Source organism: Dipodomys merriami, unplaced genomic scaffold (assembly GCF_024711535.1).
Source record: "Dipodomys merriami isolate MVZ:Mamm:240054 unplaced genomic scaffold, mDipMer1.0.p SCAF_51, whole genome shotgun sequence".
NCBI lineage: Eukaryota > Metazoa > Chordata > Mammalia > Rodentia > Heteromyidae > Dipodomys > Dipodomys merriami.
The window spans coordinates 2,716,838-2,738,339 of record NW_027206080.1 but is presented as its reverse complement, the minus strand read 5'-3'; the positions used below and the strand labels follow the sequence as shown (position 1 = coordinate 2,738,339).

General features: G+C 38.9%; 1 protein-coding gene across 8 annotated transcripts in view; it reads right to left on the bottom strand.

Moving 5' to 3' along the window:
• Arid4b (AT-rich interaction domain 4B) overlaps window positions 1-21,502 on the bottom strand; it is a 117,928-nt gene that overhangs the window by 9,359 nt on the left and 87,067 nt on the right. For 6 of the 8 annotated variants that reach the window (XM_069998089.1, XM_069998086.1, XM_069998090.1 and 3 more), the window contains 4 exons: window positions 15,206-15,290; window positions 11,909-12,107; window positions 4,668-5,879; window positions 1,159-1,272 (listed from right to left, as the gene is read on the bottom strand). In XM_069998089.1, coding sequence (XP_069854190.1) covers window positions 1,159-1,272; window positions 4,668-5,879; window positions 11,909-12,107; window positions 15,206-15,290 — 1,610 coding nt within the window. Of the gene's footprint in view, window positions 1-65; window positions 185-217; window positions 256-1,158; window positions 1,273-4,667; window positions 5,880-11,908; window positions 12,108-15,205; window positions 15,291-21,502 lie in introns of those variants that run through there. The other 2 variants (XR_011367243.1, XM_069998092.1) reach the window with 2 other exon arrangements.

Sequence of the window (21,502 nt, the reverse complement as noted above, 5' to 3'; positions counted from 1 at the left end):
TTGGCCCGCCTGTCATGGCCTTGCTGAGCACAGCCAACCCAGGACCCAAGGGATGCCATATTCACCGCCTGAAGTCATAGGGGCTCAGCAGAACCTCAGGGAGCTGGCCGAATAGCTTTTCTGCACTGCAGTGCAGCCAAGCGAGCTGCTAGCAAAGGTCAGGCAGTGGAGTGGCAGGAATCTCCTGGAAGAGCAGCAGGAGGTCAGTGTGGGATGCCTGAAAAACAATTCTTCACACATTTGCTACTTCTTTGTCTACAAAAGAGATCAGATGTGCTGCCCTCAGGAGAAATAAGAGTATTACAATCTCTGCAAGCTGAGGACAAGGGTTACTGTTAGTTTTTAGTAAAATATACTTTGTACAAGCATTGTATGCTGCTCTTAAGGTCATATGGCAAGTTGCACTGGAAAGGAATGTCAGACTGGAATTATACCTCTAAAGCCACGTCTTCTCTGAAACAGGGTCTCACTTTAGCCCAGGCTGGCCTGAAAGTTGTGATCCTGCTCCCTCAGCCTACTGAGCACTGGGTACAGGCGACATGCAGGCTTAAAGCTATTGTGATTGTTTACTTCTACGAAGATTCATGATTGTTTACTTCTTTGCAGATTTTGCCTTGAAGAATCACTAACTCATTTCACTGTAACAAAAGGTAAAATATAAGCTGAGTGCTAGTAGTACAGGCCTGTAACTTGTAGGGTAGGAGATTCTTATCTCCAATTAATCACCACAAGGCCAGAAATGGAGCTGTGGCTCAGGTGGCAGAGCACCAGCTTTGAGTAAAAAAGCTCAGGGACAGCACACAAACCCTGAGTTCAAGCCTCAGGACCTGTACAAAAACGAATCAATCAATCAAAACTGCAAAATATAGAGAAGCATGCCACAATGTATGGTGTATTTAATGTGAAGGTAAAAAAAATTTTGTTTCCATTATGCTAGATATTATTTTTAAAAAGACTATCTGATCATTCACCAGCAACTAATAGCAAGGCTGAATATTCCCTATTTGGTTAGAATTACTCTGGAAATTGCAAAGCTTTGGTGTGTGACCTTTCTTAGTGGAACTATTCCATAACCTCAGAGCCCACTTCCTAGTGAACTCTTCATTTCTGGACTCTGAATCTGAGGGGGTGGTGGTCGTGGTGGTGGTTCACACTTACGGCCTTTCCCCTTCTTTGCATTATTCACTGCAGTTGCTTTATGGCTTCGTTTCTGCTTCTTGGGTGGATTTCCTCCTCCCTGAGCATCCTTCACCCTCTTCTGGCCAGTGCAGGCTGTGATGGAGAAGAGTCAACGAAGACAAAATAGAATCAAACCAAGAACAGTTCTGAAAATGACACATTCTTCATGTGATATGTAAACCATCATAAAATTAACAGAAATCTCAAGCTGTCATTAATAGAGCCAAATTCTTAAATAGTAAACCTTAAAAAAAATCTTTTTTTCTTTTAAAAAAAAAAGACAATTTTTATTTTGAAGAACCAGATATAAACTTTAAATAGTTGTACTGGAAGTTTAACAGTCTAGTAATTTGAAAACAGGCATATGCTGGAAATAAAACTTGATATTTAAGACTCAAAGACAAAATGCTATGATTTAGAGACAAGTTGGAATCGACACAGCTTGAGGTACACTAAGGTTTGAGAACTCAGGGGCCTTGCACTTGCCTATCACTTTTTACTTTAGGTTCCCCGCCCCCCACGTAGGGTGTTGTTTTATGCCCCGATAGGCAGGACCACTGTCTTCCTACTTACATTTTCTACAGAGCTTGACTAAAAAGGTGGGGTATTATCTAACTAGCTTTTTACAAAACACTGTCCTCTCACTTTCTGCCTTCCAAGCAGTCAGGATTAGAGGTGAGTCCATTTATGACTAGCAATTAATTTTAAATGAAGTAATATGGGGAGTGGTTTTTTTTAAATTCCAGTATTTGAGTTTAAACTCAGTGCCTGTGTGCCTTAGCTTTTGTTGTTGTTTTGTTTGTTTTTGGTCGTCTTTGTCAGTCCTAAGGCTTAAATTCAGGGCCTAGGTGCTGAGTGATACTTGCCTGCAATCCCATCTACTCAGGAGGCTAAGATCTGAGGATCACATTTCAAAGCCAGCCTGGGAAGGAAAGTCTGTGAGGCTCATTAGATCTAATTAACCACCAAAAAGTGAGCAGAGATGCAGCTTAAGCAGTAGAGGGCCAGTCTTGAGTAAAAACAGCTAAGGGACAGTACCCAATCCCCAAGGTTCAAGCCCTAGTACAGGCACCAAAAACAAAATCTTTTTACCTAGACTAAGTTGGGAGGTAGACACTAAATCTAACTAGTAGATCCTTCACACTGGCTCATACTGGGAACTTGAACTTGCTAGGCTCTGAACCTATCTTAGGAACACAGTGTGCATCAAAATCCAGCTTCCCTCTTGTAGAGATGTAGTGTTGTGGGCTTCTCTGCCCAGGCTGGCATGATACCCAGATCCTCTCCATCTTAACCTCCCACATAGCTTGGAATGACAGGTATACCCCTCAGCTATAGGTTCAGACTACGCTGGTCTCAAACTTTGATCCTTTTACTCTCATTCTTCTAAGTATTATTCTTCTAAGATTATAGGCATGAATCCCAGCACCTGGCTATCATAGAATGTGGATTCTCCTACAGTCTTGTCTTTGCTATTCTAGTTATGGTTTTTACAGAAGGTTTTGAATTCATAGTTGAGACTGGCCTCCAGCTCTCAATCCTTCTGCTTAAATGCTGGTAGATTACAGGCACATGCTAGCATCATCTTCGTCCAATATGCTTATTAGATACATTTATTAACATGAAGTCATATGATACAGGTGCATTAAAAATTTATTCCTAAATATGCAAATTCTAAAATACTATTAAATAATGCTTAAATACTGTAGAATCATGCTTAGAATGAAAAAGATAGTCTTTTTTACCCTAAATTTGAGTAGCCCTCAATTTCCACCTTTTTAAATATAATCTAGATAAAGATTAAAAAGAGTAGCAAGGGCTGAAATGTGGCTTAGTGGTAGAGTGCTTGCCTAGCATACATGAAGCCCTGGGTTTGATTCCTCAGTACCACATAAACAAAAAAAGCCAGAAATGGTGCTGTGGCTCAAGTGGTAGAGTGCTAGCCTTGAGCAAAAACAAAACAAAACAAACCATTCAGGGACAGTGCCCAGGCCTTAAGTTCAAGCCCCCGGCCAAAAAAAAGGGGGGGGGGGAACAGCAAGACTCAGCTTATCAACAGACAAAGCTAAGTAAATCTAGCTCCTTCTAGGCTGAGAGGACCATAGTGAAGACATAATCTCTCAAGAACGGTAATTACCCATATTACTGTTGAAAGCCTATCTAACCTTATTGTTTGAGAAAAGGATTCTTTTACTTTGCCGATTATTGTCTTCGTATCTGGGTAAAAGCCCCAGGTGATACAAATACAATCATGTTGCCTATACTTACACATCCCAATCTAACTGCAGCTCTTTTAGTTATTTGCTTAAAAAATATTTTCAGGAAAATAACTTTTTTTTGTTGTTGGTTGTGGGTCTTAAACTTTGGGCCTGCGTGCTCTCCTTGCACTCTTCAGCTCAAGGCGAGCGCTCTACTGCTTGAGCCACAGCACCACTTCCGGTTTTCTAGTGGTTTATTGGAGATAAGTCTCACGGAGTTCCTGCCCGACCTGGCTTTGAACCGTGAGCCTCAGATCTCAGCCTCCTCAGTAGCTAGAATTACAGGCGTGAGCCACCGGCACCGGGCTGGGAAAAAACTTTTAAGCCAGATCTCAGTATCTTTCTTGGAGTCAGGGTCTCCCTGAGCAGTCCCTTCTGGCCTGTAAGTCACTATGTACCCCAGGCTGGCTACATCAACCATAGATAGACCATATCTCCTTAGGGTCAACTAAAACTCTGAAGCGAGTATATTAAAATCTGATGTTATATGAAATACATATCCTTTCAAGCTTTCTATTCAATGGAAATGCATGTTTCAAATCAAAATTTCAGGCTAGAAAAATACTTACTTTTAAAGACACCTAAATGAGTGGTTCTAAGAAAAATAATGAAGAGTACAACTCTGGCATCATCAGAAGGCCCTACTAGTTTTACAAAGTGCTAATTTGAATGTCCACTTTTAACAACTTCATGGAAAAGTAAAAAAGTATTTTTATACTTTATAACATATACAATGATCCTTCAGATTTGGACAATGCATCTAAGAAAGCATCAAATTCCTTCACAAACTCACACAAGTTAGGCTCAGTCAGTTTGACAAAGTTTCCCAAGGAAAGCATGTCTAGACTACTGCTCCAATCCACTGCATTCAGTATTTGATAAAGGATTGAGGGGGGGGAGGTCTGTCAATTAACCAAAATGTATGTGAGGCTACACATTATAAATGCAAAACAAGGCTTCAGAAATGGAATTAAGCTGCTCATGCCACAAAGTCAACTATTATATATAATTCATTTTCAAACAGTTTTGACTTTGGGCCTGAGTTCAAGTTCTATCCACTGGAAATGTCACAGGCAATTCATATAAACAGTATTAAAAGCTTTTAAATTCAACTCATTATCATTATTCAAAGGACCACATAAGCATATTACATAAGCACCTACATTACAACAAACACTGAAGCCATTAAGACTTTAACAAAATTTCATCTGTGTACTTTTCCTTCCTCACCTTTTTCAGGATGTTCAGGTTCCTGCTGATTGCTACTACTGGAACTCACGCTGGCATCAAAGCCTGCTGGCGAGCTATTTCCCTCTGACTGGAGGTCTTGGAGCTCTCCTACAACACTATCCACCTCAATTGTGCTGTCAGTTTCACTCTTGATACTTCGAACCTCTTCTTGGCTGGGAGCCAGGGGCTCTGATACTGTGACAGAAGACTGCTGTTGACTGGCTTCTGTTACAGTGACGGATGAAGGCGATTCAGGTGTAGTAGGAGGGGTATTGAGCACTGAATTGCTGCCACTACTCGGAAATTCAGACTTTCGATCACTGACATCGACCGTCTTTTCTTCAATGGGCTTAGTGTCAATAGTGGCTGGTGGCAGCTTCTCTAGCTCTACACTAGGGGAACAACTCTCCTCTTCAGCCACAGTCTGCAGGGACTCCTCTGCTGCCCCTTCCTCTGGGGCAGGATGGGGTGGGGATGCTGCAGCCTCAGTATCAGAGTCTGAAAACAGCTCCTTAAGTGTTTTCTTAGGCCACTGCCCCTGAATACTTGACCAGACATCTTTTCGATCTTTAGCCCTGCTGTTTTGAAGTCTTTCATCAGAGGTGTTTAAAAGTTTTATTCTTTTTTCTGCCACTTCTGAAAATCCTGAATAGAAACCGGTTGCCCGTACAGATTTTCTTTTTTCCTCCAAACCATTGTATTTCTTGGTTGGTGTCATCTTTGCTTTTGATTTTTCCTCTTCATCTTCATCTGAAGAGCTGTTACTGCTGTTTTCTATGCAAAGTGATTCTTTGCTCTTAGCTCGCTCTTCCTTCTTGCCAGGTGATCCAGTTTTTAAACATTCTTCTGTATTGCAATACCTTCTTTTACCACGTTTTATTTGTGGCTTTGAAGATTTATCTGCTGTATCCTTTTTAACATCCTTTCTCTTTTTTGTGACTTCATCATCCTCTTCAAAATCAGTATCTTCGGAAATTCCTTCTATATCTTTTCTTAATCTTTCTGGAGATTTTGATTTGGATATTACCAAATCTGACTGTAGTTTGTTTTCTTCTAGCAAAGAGGGGCTATTATTCTGCTCTTCTTTTGCAGTAAGTTCATTTCTGGTGTGGGTCAAATGGTCCACCTTGGATTCTTCTTTGCCATTCTCATCTATGTCCTGAGCACCTCTATCATCTTCCTGCTCACTGTCCTCGGCAGAACTTTCAGAGGCTAGAAAAGAGGGGATAGGTGGAGATGAGCCAGATAGGAGCACTAGTAATGTCTTCATGTGCTCAGGCATTATGTTTAGAGCTACCCCAAGTATCAAGCTTTTACCTTGCTTGAGGAAATTGAGTTTCAAAGGGTTAAGACACTTACTTGACATAGGACCATGGTGATAGTTATACCATAAATTCTTTTGCCAAACTCATCCAATAATAAAACATAAAAAACATGAACTTAATTTTAGTAAAACATAGCTCTCTCTGTATGAGAATATAAGAACCTTCAGGAAATAGTATTTGAAAACTAAATCACTACAGCAGCCAAACATTCTAACCAACAATAATCAATGAATAAAGGATCAGAAAATAAAAGTATAAGAAAAAATTTTAGGAAAAAACTGATAGAATGAATTAAAAGCCAAACACAATTGTGGCACATAAGGCATATTAGAAGAGTACGATGTAACAACAAATGAAAAAAAGAACAGCGGTCAGGCTCTGTGGCTCACATCTGTAATCCTACTAATGAGGGAGAGATCAGGAGGATTGCAACTTGAGGTTATATAGCCTGGGCAAAAAGCTAGCAAGACCACATCTCAATCAATAAAAAGGCAGGAGATGGTGGCATGCAACTATTATCCCAGCTACGGGGAAAGCATGAATAGGAGGACCAAAGGCCAGGCTGGCCTGGGCAAAAAAAAAATGACCTATTTTTAAAATTAATTTACTTTATTGTTATTATATTATTATCGAAGTGATATACAGATATTACGTTTACATGAGTCATGTAATGAGTACATTTCTTTTTTTAATTGGTGAGAAGGCCTGAACTCTGGGCCTGGGCATTGTCCCTCAGCTCTTCAGCTCAAGGCTAGCATTCTACCACTTGAGCCACAGCACCACTTCTGGCTTTTTCTGCCTGGGGTGCTAAAGAATTGAACTCAGGGCCTCATGCATGCAAAGCAAGCACTCTACCACTAAGCCACCATCCCAGCCCGGTATATTTCCTTTCATAGTGTCTTCTATTACCTTCACTCTCTTCCTGGTCCTTCCCTCCCACCTCTACACATGAGTTGTATAGTTCATGTTCATCAATGTGCAGTGAACTCCACTATTGCACTTTCTCACCCTTTTTCCCTCAAGTTCTGCACCTTCCTCCCAACCCTTCCGAAGATGTATTCTAAAACAAGACAACAAAAGCAAAAAGGGTTAACAGGCAGGGCTCAAACTGCAGAAATGCCTGCCTAGCAAGTATGAGACCCTGAGTTCAAACCCAAGTAAACAGAAAAAGACAACAAATGTAGGCCAAAACAAACAAACAAAAAAACACACAAAAAATGCATGCAAGAAAACTGCCCAGAGCACACATAAAAGTTCCTAGAATAAGAGAGGTTAGATAATACACCCTAAAGGTGAAACCAAATCCATAAAAGGAATATATCACTGTGTAATTTTAAGACATTAAAGATAAAGACTCCTTAGCTACGTGAGAGGCTGGGATTTGAGAATTGCCATTCAAAGCCAGTCTGGGCAGAAAAGTCTGTAAGACTTACACTAAAATAATCAGATGTGGAGCTGTTGTTCAAGCAGTAGGGAGTTAGCCTTGAGCAAAACAGCTCAGGGACAGTGCCCAGGCCCTGAGTTCAAGCTCCAAAGACTGGTACCAAAAATGTATAAATAATAGACAAATAAAGACAAAGTAAAGAAAGAAACAATAAAACATACAAAGAATCAGCAACTAGATGAGGTGCTGTACTTTAAATGTCCTCTCCAAAACTAATGCTGAAGTTTAACAGCTACTGTGCTGTACTGTAAAGTACAACTTTTAAGAAGGATTGAGCTTCATGAGGGCTTCAACCTCATGAACAGAGTTTAATGCTGTTCCCACAGGAGAGGGCTAGTTACTGTCTCTCATTAAGTGTCTCTGGTGCTCCCCCACCAGGGGATGTTCTTGCTACATTACAGCAAGGCAGGAAGACTCTTACCACTGAACAGCTCAGCCTTTATAACCCTGCAAATAAAACGTCCTTCCTTTATAAGTTATCTCATCTGTGGGACCCTGTTATAGCATTAAAAAACAAAACTAAAACCATAATACAGGTATTTACACTGAGTCTCCAAATACTTCCCCTTACTTCTCCTCTGCTATATTAATCATTATTTTCCTGTCAGTACCAGGGCTTGACCCCCTCAAGGCTTCAAAAGCTAGCTCAGCTTACTAATTCATAGCTGGTACTCTACCACTTGAGCCATGCCTCCAGCTCAGTATCTTGGTACTTAAGTGGAAATAAAAGTTTCAAAGACTTTTCGCTTGGGGTGGCTGCAAACCTCCATTCTCCAGGTCTCAGCCGCCTGGGTAACTTCTGTATTTGAGTATGTATGTGTGCACACACAGATGCATGTGTAAGGGCCAGTCCTGGGGCTTGAACTCAGGGTCTGAGCACGGCTCCTAGGTTTCTTTGCTCAAGGCTAGCATTCTACTACTTGAGCCACACTTCCACTTCTGGCTTTTTGGTATTTAACTGGAAATAAAGAGTCTCACATGGGGCTGGGAAGGTGGCTCAGTGGTAGAGTGCTTGCCTAGCATGCACAAGGCCCTGGGTTAGATTCCTCAGCACCACATAAGTAGAAAAAGCTGGAAGTGGTGCTGTGGCCCAAATGGTAGAGCATTAGCCTTGAGCTGAATAGCTGAGGGGCAGCGCCCAGGCCCAGAGTTCAAGCCCCATGACTGACAGAAAAGTCTCACAGCTGGCTTGATCCTCAGATCTTAGCCTCCTGAATAACTAAGATTATGGGAGTGAGCCACCTGCACCTAACTTCCTGTACTTAATTTTTTTTTTGGTTGTGGGACTTCAACTCTGGACCTGAGTGCTGTCCTTCAGCTCTTCAGCTCAAGGCTAACGCTCTACCACTTGAGCCACAGCGCCACTTCCAGTTTTCTGGTGGTTTATTGGAGTTAAGAGTCTCATGAACCGTGATTCTCAGATCTCAGCCTCCTGAGTAGTTAGGATTATAGGTGTGAGCCAGCCACCTTACTTAATTAAGGCTTTACTTAATTCTTGATCTATTAAAAAATGTGTTCCATTAAAAACAGGAATACAGGCTGGGGGGAGAATGAGCAAATAAAAACAAAGGGAGCCGGGCACCGGTGGTTCACACCTGTAATCCTTGCTACTCAGGAGTCTGAGATCTGAGGATCTGCAGTTCAAAGCCAGCCTGGGCAGGAAAGTACGTGAGACTCTTATCTCCAATAAAACACTAGAAAACCAGAAGTGGTGCTGTGGCTCAAGCGGTAGAGCAGTTGCCTTGAGCTGAAGAGCTGAGGGACAGGGCCCAAGCCCAGCGTTCAAGCCCCACAACCGACCAAAACAAAAACAAAAACAAAAAACAAACAAAGGGAATTCCAGGAACTAAAGATCCCTAGAATGCTATTAGAGGTTCTCCCATCCATCCATCCATATATCCAAACCTGTTGTCTGCCTGCCTGCAAACATGTGTGTATGCCAGTCTACCTACCTACTTACTTAGCTACCTATCTAGCTATCTATGTGTGTACACATTTAGGTACCTACATATACATGTACATATGTATCCATCCATGCTGAGAATCAATATCATCTCCAGATGTATATAATGATACTGCACTAGATGTATAAAGAAACAAACTAACACACATACACACACACACACTATTTTTTTTTGGGGGGGTCCGTCATGGGGCTTGAACTCTGGGCCTGGGAGCTGTCCCTGCGCTCTTCAGCTCAAGGCAAGTACTCTACTACTTCTTGTTTTGGCTATGTGCTGATAAAATTCCAATTCTGTTCCTGATCTGTGGTTCCTTTAGCTGACAAGGTCCTGCAGAAACACTTTGATCGACTTCTGAAAACTGAAGACAAATCATGCATGGTACACCTGGAATCAGAGAATAGCACAGAACAACCTACAACTTGGACTAAGCATTGTTCTCCTCCGGTAATCCACTACGACTATGTCAGATATCTTAACTGTGCAGAGGCCCTCAGTCTTCCAGAATTCACTTATAACCCTATACTCACTTTTATAAAACTCTCAGAGAAGCCAAACCCGAAATAAGAAATGATCTAGATCTCTATTGTAATAGCACACTAAGGGAAGCTTCATCTAAACTTTATTACAAAAGGGAAATTTATTGTCTGACACTTTTTGATTTTTAAAGTTAAATAATATCCTCTTTGGAATACATACACACATATACATGTATATATATTATTCAATTGTAAAGAAAAGTAAAGTGGGGTGCTAGGAATGTGGCTTAGTGGTAGATTGTTTGCCTATCATACATGAAGCCCTGGATTCTATTCCTCAGTACCACATAAACAGAAAAAGCCAGAAGTGATGTTGTGGCTCAAGTGATAGAGTGCTAGCCTTGTGCAAAAGAAGCTCAGGAACAGTGCCCAGGCCCAAGGACTGGCAAAAAAGAAAAGAACAGAAAAAAACAGAAAAGAAAAGGAAAGAAAAGAAAAGAAAAGAAAAGAAAAGAAAAGAAAAGAAAAGAAAGGAAAAGGAGAGGTGGTGAGAGGAGAGGAGAGGAGCAATAACTACATAAAAGGCAGAATAGTAATAATTTCTGGGAGGAAATAAAAGAATTATTCCCAACTGTGGGGTCATACTAGTGTGCAATGTTACTATCACTCTATAAATTATATATGTATACAAATATTTTCCATATACTATTCTGCATAAATTAGGAATTATTTTTTGTTGTTGTTGGTTGTGGGGCCTGAACTCTGGGCCTGGGCACTGTCCCTCAGCTCTTCAGCTCAAGGCTAGCGCTCCACCATTTGAGCCACAGCACCACTTCCTGTTTTTTCTGCTAATATGGTGTTGAGGAATCAAACCCAGGGCCTCATGCATGCAAGGCAAGCACTCTAGACCACAGAGCCACCTTTCCAGCCCCAGGAAAATTCTTTAAACTGACTTTAGAATATTATATAAAGTTAGGTTTATATAATAATAAGTTCATGTAAACAGCTAAAATATGGGACAAAAGTTATTTTACATTCAAAATGAATTTAAGGAGATACCTTCTTTTACTTTATTTCATATATCAGATTTTCTTCCTGTTTCAGACTTAGTAAATCCCCCTTTTCTAGTCCTTACTGCCTGTTTATTTATTTAGCCAGTACTGGGGGGGGGGGGGGGGAGGGAGGTGGGCTTAAACTCAAGTGTCTTCTGCTCAGCTTGGCTTCTCATTGGTTAACTGGAGATGGATGCTCACAACAGGTTTTACTGCCCAGGCTGGCCTCCAGTCACAATTCTTAGATCTCAGCCTCCTTAGTAGCTAGGACTAGAGCCATAGGCACTCTGCTTGCCTTTTTTATTTAATACTTTAATCTGTCTTGTTTGTTAACTGTGCCATCACAAACGAAATCATAATAATCACGAAAAAGCAAGGTTTATATTCCTTACAAACACCTGGCAATACAGTTTTACAATCTGATACAGTATAATACAATCTTATCATGGCAACCGACAGGCTAGCACTTGAATGCTTTAGATTGAATACTAAATTTTAACTAAACAGTAATGGTGCCCCTTTGATCTACTGAATAACATAAAGACTTTCAGATCTCAACCAGTGGTAATTTTTTTTTGGGGGGGGGGCGCTGGGAAGGATTGGGGGGGGGTGGGAAGGTCAGCCATGGGGCTTGAACTCAGGGCAAGGGCACTGTCTCTAGACTTTTCACTCAGGGCTAGCACTTTACTAATTGGAACCACAATGTCGCTGCCAGTTTTCTGGTGGTTAATTGGAGATAAGAGTCTCACAGACTTTTCTGCCCTGGACTGACTATGAACCGTGATCCTCAGATCTCAGCCTCCTGAGTAGGATTACAGATGGGAGCCACAGGCATATGGCTCAATGGTCAATTTTATTTCAAGTAAAACAATCAACAAAATTCTGGTTTAAAAAAAAATCCAACAATGTCACTGAATTAAAGAATTTAATTTCTAGAAATTACAAACAATTGAATGCAGCAAAATGTCCGTTATACTTACCTTGAAGTCCATTAAGGATGGAAGTGATTTCTATGGATTTAATATGAGCTGTGTCAGAATTTCTGGCATCAGCAAGATCCAGTTTGGATACCATTTCGGGAGATGGATTTGTCTGAAATGGGGGTTTTGACAGGCGTCGAAGTTTACAGTTTTTAGGAGAATATTTTTCATCTTTATCTTTTTCTTTGTCCAATTTATTCTAGGTTAAGAGAAGATGGGAAGTATTGTATGTTAGCCATAATTCATTATAACACACTAGTAATATTAATGCCATCGTAAACACAAAGCTGTAAAATATTTTGTCAAGTATTTAACTGAAAACAGATATAAAAGCCTTCAAAACCATCATGGGAGCTGGACTGGTGGCTCACACCAGTAATCCTAACTCAGGAGGACTGCGATTTGAGAATCTTGGTTTAAAGCTAGCCCAGGACAGACAAAACCAGGAGATTCTGATTTCTTATTATCAAGCAAAAATCCAGAAGTGGAGGTGTGGTTCAAGTCACAGAGCACCAGCCTTGAGTGAAAAAAGTTGAATGAGATCTCAAGATCAAGAGTTCAAGCCCTAGTTCTGGCACAAAACACAAAACAACCAACCACCAACCCCAGGTGGTTTTTGTTTTTTAAATTTAGCAAAAGAACTGTAGGAGTAATTTAGTAGTAGGAATAAAAGTAGCAATCAGACAGGAATTAAAATTAGCAAACACATACTTCTAATAATTTGTGCTAAATTAAAGCACAATAGGCTCAAAAGAAATATTCATGCACACAAACATAAGAACAATTTCAACCTGCTTACCTTAAAATTCAACATTCTAGTTATAATCTGTGGCTTGGAATTACAATGTTAAGTACTTCCACTCAAAAGATGGGAGAAACTTTAAACAAATGATCTGTTGTGAAAAGCAAGGCAGGAGACTACTGCCACTTCAGTGAATGACTAATTTTCCAGATAAAAATGTGAATTTTTTTCCAACTGTTTACAAATAGAAGGAGGGTGGCTAGTGTATTTCCTGGAAACTATAGTTTTTTACTTTGTTTTAAAAAGAATTTATAGTAAGAAGTATAAGCAAGCTCTGAAGTATAAGTTTACAATCAACAATGCCTAAGGTCCCTCTACATAGACTAATTTGAGTGATAATTCACACCTGTCCTGAGGACAGGACTTAGGAGGCACCCTCTGGACACACAGGACAGACCTTCATTCCTTACATGGCAGACATGTGTTAGGACACTGACTCCCCAGGTGCAGCCCTGGCCCAGCAACGTGAGCATTTGCTAGGAAGTTGTTAGAAACACGAGCCTTTGGAACCAACCTCAAATCTACTAAATCAGAACTGCTGAGGATAGAACCACGAAATACAACCTCCAGTGAACTGTCCTGTCCAAATGGTTCTGACAAAGGCACAAGGGTGAGATCCTTTACCTTAGCACCCTCAGGTGTAATTCTCAGAACACAGACTAATATTAATTCCAGCTCTTCCATCACTCCAGTGTTTCATCTCTGAGTCAGCATCTACTATGCATGCTGAAAGCTGAGATAACTCACTATAGTCCAAGCTCAAAAAAGGGCTTTAGGTACCTGCAGAGGATTTTTCTATAGTAGTGGTTCTCAACAAAGATGAGACAAAGTGACAGAGTGATAGGCATAGGCATTGTCAGAAGACACTAGGAAGCCTTTGTAAAACGCACGTGCCTGTTTCTTGTAATCAAAATTTTAATATATCTGGAAGTTGTCAAGAAGTGAACTGAAGAAGAATTAAGAAAAGATAAGATAATATTGCTTTCTCCCTCATCTCTTCTATCCTTTATCTTGGAAATACCCAATCTATATTTTGCTTTATAAAGACTGGCTGCTCTCTGTATAGAATCTTTACAATAAAAAAATTAAAAAAAAAAAAAAAAAAAAAAGACTGGCTGCTGGGCGCCGGTGGCTCACACCTGTAATCCTAGCTACTCAGGAGGCTGAGATCTGAGGATCAGGTTCAAAGCTAGCCTGGGCAGGAAAGTCCGTGAGACTCTTATCTCCAATAAACCACTAGAAAACCAGAAGTGGCACTGTGGCTCAAGTGGTAGAGTGCTTGCCTTGAGCTGAAGAGCACAGGGACAGTGCCCAAGCCCAGAGTTCAAGCCCCAAGACGGGGAAAAAAAAAAAAAAAAGACTGGCTAATGCCATATATACATGTACATACACATACGTGTACACACACACACACACACACACACACACACACACACACACACAAGCTCGTATAGTATATAAAAATCAATGCTTAAATACAGTGAAGACTAGGAAGGAAGTCTTGAGTTAGGCTATTGATCACTAAAAACTTAAAAACATGGACCCAGCTTTACAGTGAGAAAAGAACAAAGCAGTCAGGGGAAAGCATTCCCCACCTGTGCCCAGCAAGAGAACACCTGGCAGCTCCTCTCTGAGCATCGTGGAAGACTGAGATTGAGAAAAACTGTTAAAGCACTGAAAAGACAAAAAAAAAAAAAAAATAATAAAACAAAAAAAAACCCTCTAAAAATTACTTAATGGTCTATTTAAAAAAATTTTTTTTTTTTTTTGTTGGTCATGGGGCTTGAACTCTGGGCCTGGGTGCTGTAGCTCTTCAGCTGAAGGCGAGCACTCTCCCACTTCAGCCACAGCACCACTTCCGGTCTTCTGAGTTGTTTTTTGGAGAGTTAAGTGTCTCACGAACTTTCCTGCCCAGGCTGGCTTTGAATCATGAATGATCCTCAGATCTCAGCCCCTTGAGTAGCTAGTATTACAGGTGTGAGCCACAGGCACCCAGTTAATGGTCTACTTTTTAATCAAATCATTTAGAAAGATTTAATCTCTGAGTGAGGAATAGCTACAAATATAAATTAACATTGAGTTTACCTGTTATTAATTGAGTTTATTAGATCCCTATGGTATCTCCATCACATATGGTTAGGAGGGTCTTAGGAACATATCTGGCTTCCTGTACGGAAAAACTCCCTCACCCCCAGCCACTCTGCTTTATGACTCCCAGCTGAGGAATAAAGGCACAGGAAAGGGGTAAAGGAGGTAAGTGAGATCTGGGTCCCACAGAACAATGGGACTAAAAATCTCTCAAGAGTTAGCACTGCTTCTAAAATGTTTTCCACAAACTGACAAAAGTAAGTGTAACAGGGTTTAGCATTGGCTAAATCTGTTACTCTGAGGGCCTAACACTAATAGTAGTATTAGCACACATATTTACTTGCATCATTTTCAAGGAAAAGCTCTTTAATTAACATCTAGTGGTATATAACAAAATCAACACTTACCTTTATTTTCTTTCTATGTTTTATCTTTGGTACATTCTTATCGGCAGGTCTTACTATTTTGTCTGCTTTAATCCATTCATCGTATCTAAAATTAAAAGAAATGAACATAAATATGCAAAACATATACCAAGGAAGAAACTACTGCCAAAATACTCCTCCGATTTGTATACGAGTCCTAACATTTTGCAACAGTCTTAGTGAGAGCTCCTGTCTGATGAACAGGTAGCAAGACCCAGAGGAAGAGCTGGGATGCCCTGCCCCAGGTCACAGAGTTAGCTACTGGCTGAGCCAGAACCTCTGACTTCTTCCAGATTCACTCCCCATTTTCAAAGCTCCATAGAACAGAAATTGAATCTGTACCACAAATATTAAAGAAACCACAATAGTCTCTGTACAACACTGTTCTGTTCTTAAGCATCAGGCAGGCAATTTGTTCTCTAGACCTTCAAGAAGCTACCACCAAAGGTGGCATTGTCCAAAAAGAAAAGTACCCGATTTATATAAATGTAACCCCTTTGCACATGACCTTTATAATAACAATGAAATAAAAAAGAAATAAGATTAAAAAGGAAAAAGCCACCACAATGTGCTACTGTGGTTATCAACAGCAGCACTTCATTACAGAAAAACTATGTTATAACTTATGTCAATGCAAAATAACCTAGAGAAAAATGCTTATAAAATATTTGACAAACATTACTCTGCTAAGTTTTCAGTACTCTGAGATGCTTTCTTCCTATACTGATAGATAGCTGGGAGTCAACAGAGCTGTGATGACTTCTCTATTCAGTGCTGATAATCTTTAGAATTGTGTGAGCGCACTCATGTGCCAACCTAGGGCTTGAACTGAGGGCTTGGATACTATCCTTTAAGTTTTTTCGCTCAAGGCTATAATGCTCTACCAAGTATTTGAGCAACAGCTTCACTTCTGGCTTTTTGGGTGGTTAACTGGAGGTAAGAGTCTCATGGACTTTCCTGCCTAGCCTGGCTTCAAACTAAGAACTTCAGATCAAGATCCTGAGGAGGAAGGATTACAGGTATCTAAGCAATCTTCAGGGCATTACAGTTGATTACACTAACTGCAATGAGGCTATTGTTTATAGAGAAAAGAATAACAGTATATTTCTGTAAAAACTAAGCTAAAAAGAAAAAACATTAGTTATTTCCTTTTTTTGTGTACTGAAGTTATAAAAATTGGACTGAAGTTTCATTGCTCGTACAACATCTATCTACCAAGTATATGAAGTCCTGAATTCAAACCCCAGTGGAGGAGATAGAGGAAAGGAGGGAATAAATGAAGGAGGGAAGAAAAAGAGAGAGGGAAGGAAGAAAGAGAAGGAAAGCAAAGGGAGGAGAAAAGAAAGAATGTTTATTATGGATAACAAAAAAGACATTTTTAATTCTCTAGAATGTGAACCTGAAAAAGAGGTTGTAAATTAAAATGTCCTGATTATTAGAGATTAGGAGGCTGAGGCAACCTAGGAGTTCAAGGCTAGCTTTGCAATATAAGACAATAACATGTGTGAGGATATATACTTTTATGAGCATATACACACACTTACATGGAATGCTAAGCTAGTATCATTATCAGTGCCCATTTAAGTAAGAGGTAATATTAGTGGATGAAAATTAATTACTGTGTCTTTCAATTCCAATTATCAACAATACTAGTTGTAATTATTCCTATACATGGAATCTGATAACCTAAAACTGCTAAGGAAAATATTCTTGAGGTATGTACATGACTAATCTAAACAAATCTGTTGAGATCATCTAACATCAACTAGTGAACAGACATGAAAGAACACACCCATGATCTCAATTCAATGAACTTCTACAAGTCTTAGACGCTCCCTGATCTACATAATATGAACTAACTAAACCAAGTGATCACAAATTTTAAGACTACATAACTTGAAGGTAGGTCTGAGAAAAGGAAAATGGAGGAAAAACACGGAAGGGGTAGCACTGATCAATATGCACTGTAATCATAACCTGACATATGAAATTGTAAGCTTTTTGTACAGCTACTTAAAAAAGTTATAAGACTGTAGGATTAAGAACTGTGTGGATGTATTTGCTTGATAAACACCTCTGATGTAATGGTTCTGGGTAGTAGGTGTTCAGCAATGAGGATTCAAACACACTTCTAGCTCCTAAGAACACACAGAAACAATATAGACATTCTGAAAGCAGAATTTTAAAAGTTAAATACCGATACAAAGCAGACACCATTCAGAGACCACTGAATTCTTGCTCTCACCAGAGAAAATAAGAAATTCTAAAGAGAAAACCTTATGACTTTTGTTTGGATATACTGGCAAGTTATCTAAGAAATCACTTAACAACAATAAAACCAGCAAAATAGTAGTCAAGCAGACACACTAAACAAAATGGTTAGTACACCTACATTTAGCTCAAACTTTGCTTCTTCTGCAACCCAACTTTCATAGAAATATTATTTAGCAAGCAGTAATACAAACCTATACCCTTAAGGACTTTTTCAAAATAAATTACATGCAATATAACATACTTTTAAAAATTCAGATAAAAACAAATGATATATTACTTTAAAATCTACTACTTGAAATGCACACATTATTAAAGATAAAACCAAATGACAAACCATTAAGATATTAAGATCACCTATATTTAAACAATTTTAAAAATCATTAATAGTAGTTAATACGCATTTTACATTTTGCCTTGATTTACACACAAAGTTAATGTATTACAATATAATTAGCTACTTAATTTCTTAAAAAAAATCTAAAGTAGAAATTAAACTTAAAAATTTTTAAATGGGCTGGAAGTGCGGCTCAGTGGGATCACCAGCCAACCAAGCACAAGGAAGGTACTGAGTTAAACATCCCCGAATACAAGAAAGACTTAAAAAAGTCAAGTTTGATAAATTAACATTACTTAACAATTATAAACTTATCATGTTCATTTTGACAAAATACAACATAGCATAAATTTTGTAACCCCAATTTATGCATATTTTAATCTAATAAAGTATTTAAAGCAAGATTGACTGCTTAATTATTTTGAGGATTTCTGAGACAGGGTATATCATGTATATCATCTCTCTGTGTAGGACAGGCTGGCCTCAAGATCTATGATCCTTCATTCATGGCTCTAGAGCTCAGATTATAGGAATGTGCTATCTAGCAAGATTTATGGAAAACAAAACAAAACACCTGATCACAAGCTGTATATCTTAAATGACAGTACATTATTTAAAAAATAAATAATATTGATAACTGCTAATAGCTACTGTTATTAACTATAGCAATATTAATAATAATGTTAATAGCTTCTGTTATTAATACTTCATATTTTCACTTGCAGTAACAGTTAACATCCACAAAGAGACAAGGATGGTATTCTAAGAAAATGATACAAACATATTACAATTAGTCATATTTAAGATTAGTCAAAAGTAGTTCAGCAGAATAGCACAGTAACTGTTTATATCAGTAGGTTAAGGATATAATTGAGGAAAGTGAGCCTTAAGCAGAAGTTTTATGCATAGATCATATGTAATACCAACAATTTATAGAACACCAGCCATGCCAACAAACACCACTACAAATGGTTCACTTGTGGCACTAATTTTGTATTATGATGAACTTACAGAGTTTTTCAAATACCTCAAAAGTATTCTTCGTTAATCTCTGGTAGGTTTAGGGAATTAGTGTTTGTATACATTTAGATAAAAATATTGATGCACCTTCTAAGCTATAAAACTATTGAATAAACATGTTCAAACTTCATGTTTTACATGAACTATAGTCTCCTAATCTACAAAAACTACTGAATGCATCAGGTTAATAAAGAATTTTGAGCAGGGTGTGGGTGACTTACGCCTGTAATCCTAGCTACTGGGGAGACAGAAATCAGTAGTTCAAAATTTTAAGCCAGCTCAGGCAAAAAGTTTGTGAGACTACCTCAACCAACAAAACCTGAGCATGGTGGTACATACTTGTCATCCCAGCCATGCAGGAAACATATTGGGTTGGGGGGGGGGGGTGTCCGCCACATTCCTGGCCAGACTCAGTATAAACATTTAAAAAGTAACAAAAGAAAAAAAGGGCTAAGGGCATGGTTCAAGTGATAGAGTGCTTGCCAAGCAAACACAAGGCCTTGAATTCAAATCCCAGTACTACTCAAAAGGGTTTAAAAGTTGAATTTATGCCAGGTGCCAACAGCTCACACCTATAATCCTAGCTACTCAGGAGGCTAAGATCTGAGGATCGCGATTCAAAGCCAGCCCAGGCAGGAAAGTCCATGAGACTTACCTCCAATTAAGCACCAGAAAATCAGAAGTAGTGCTGTGGCTCAAAGTGGTAGAGGACTAGCCTTGAGCTGAAGAGCTCAGGGACAGCACTGAGGCCCATAGTTCAGGGCCCATGACTGACCCCCCCCCCCAAAAAAAAAAAAAAAAAGGAAAAAAGAATTGAGCTTACTATGCAAAGGGGAAAAAAAATCATTAAGACTTACTTGAGCATTACAAGTAACTGAATTATCCTTTTTACTAAATATTTCCTCTTATACACCCAAATGTCACAGAAGTTTATAGATACCTACTTGGAAAACATGTCAAATGGACTTCATTTTATGGGATTTTAACCTTTATGCTATAGAAATGAGATGACTTTCTATAGTACTTTGCCTTCCCTTTATTATGACCATAGTTATTTCAGTAGAATTGAACAACTTTGTACTTTTTATCAATATTTCTAAATCCAATGGTATCAACAATGGTAGCATAGCAGAGGTTAGACTCCATGGAAGTGTAAGATGAAAAACAAGAAAATTCTAGAGAAGGAAAGAATGGAGAAATGAAGATAAAAGTGACATTAAAATATTTAACAAAGATAAAAAGTAAAAGGAAATAAAAGTTATAGGAAGTAAGTATTTTCAAACAAATTCATTCTCGTCCCTGAACAGTGTTCTGGTTCCAGAAGAGAAGGACTATCACATACAAATATGCAGTCTAAACGGATCAAAGGCCTAAACATTACAGATGCAACAAGAAAACATAACTGTTCAAAATACTGAATTTAACAGTACTTTTTTGGATATAATACCAAATGCATAGGTAACAATGACATACACAAATTGGACTTTACCAAAATTAAAAATTTTGTACATCAAAGGATTCCATCAAGAAAGTGAAAGAAAAACTACAGAATGGGAGAAAATATTTACAAATTGTACATCTGATAAGGGATTAATTTGAAGAATACATGATGAACTACTCCAGCTCAACAAAATAAATCACAAAAAATGGACAAGAAACTAAATAAACATTTCTCTAAAGTGTTTTCTATCATTGAGTAGTCATTAGGAAAATATTCATCAAAAGCATGAGACATCCATTCACATCCATTAGGGCGGCTAAAAATGTTTTTAAACAGAGAATAACACATGTAAGCAAGGAAGAGGAGAAACTGGAACTTCAATAGGTTGCTCGTAAGAAAATAAAATGGCAAAGCCTCTGTAGGAAATTCTAGTCTCTTACGAAGTAAGCACAGAGTTACGTAAATAAGCTGAGAAGAGGCCAGGCTACATCTGTCCCATTCCCTCATTACTCTGTATTTCACGTCTTTTAAAAAGAAGTGGGTGCTAGTGGCTCACACCTGTAATCCTATCAGGAAGCAAGCCAGCCCAGGCAGGAAAACTGATGAGACTCTTTATTTCCAATTAACGACCAAAAGCCCCAAGTAGAGCTGAATAGCTCAAGTGGTAGAGCTGTAGCCTTCAGTAAAAAGCTACAGACAGTGCCCATACCCTGAGTTCAAGCCCCAAGACCAGCACCACAAGAAAAAAAAAAAGCCTCTGATTCGAACGTTAACTTCTGCTCTACTTCCATTTTGTTGCCATAAAGCCTAATATAGTCCAAACATTTGTTTAATGTTTGCCATGTTGCACACACATTTCTAAACATAACAAGGAATATAGAATGCAGATTGTCTTCGTGCTTCAAAATTAAATGTACTTACATAATACAAAATATAGTGTTCATAGACAAAGCTCAAGCAACAAAGAGGCAGAAGAAAACAGCTGAAGAAAAAGAGTTACCCAGCCGTAGGTAAAAGTTCCCTGAGAACCAATTTCTTTAATTCAGAAAAATAATTTAGAATGAATTTAAGGTAAAAAAAAAAACTAGAATCAAAAAGTAGGAGCTACATATGAGAAGCAAACAATCAGGGAGCAATTGGAAGGGAGGAAACACAGAAACTCAGGATAACTGAAGAACGGTTAGTTTGAGTACAAAAAAGGAAAAATAAG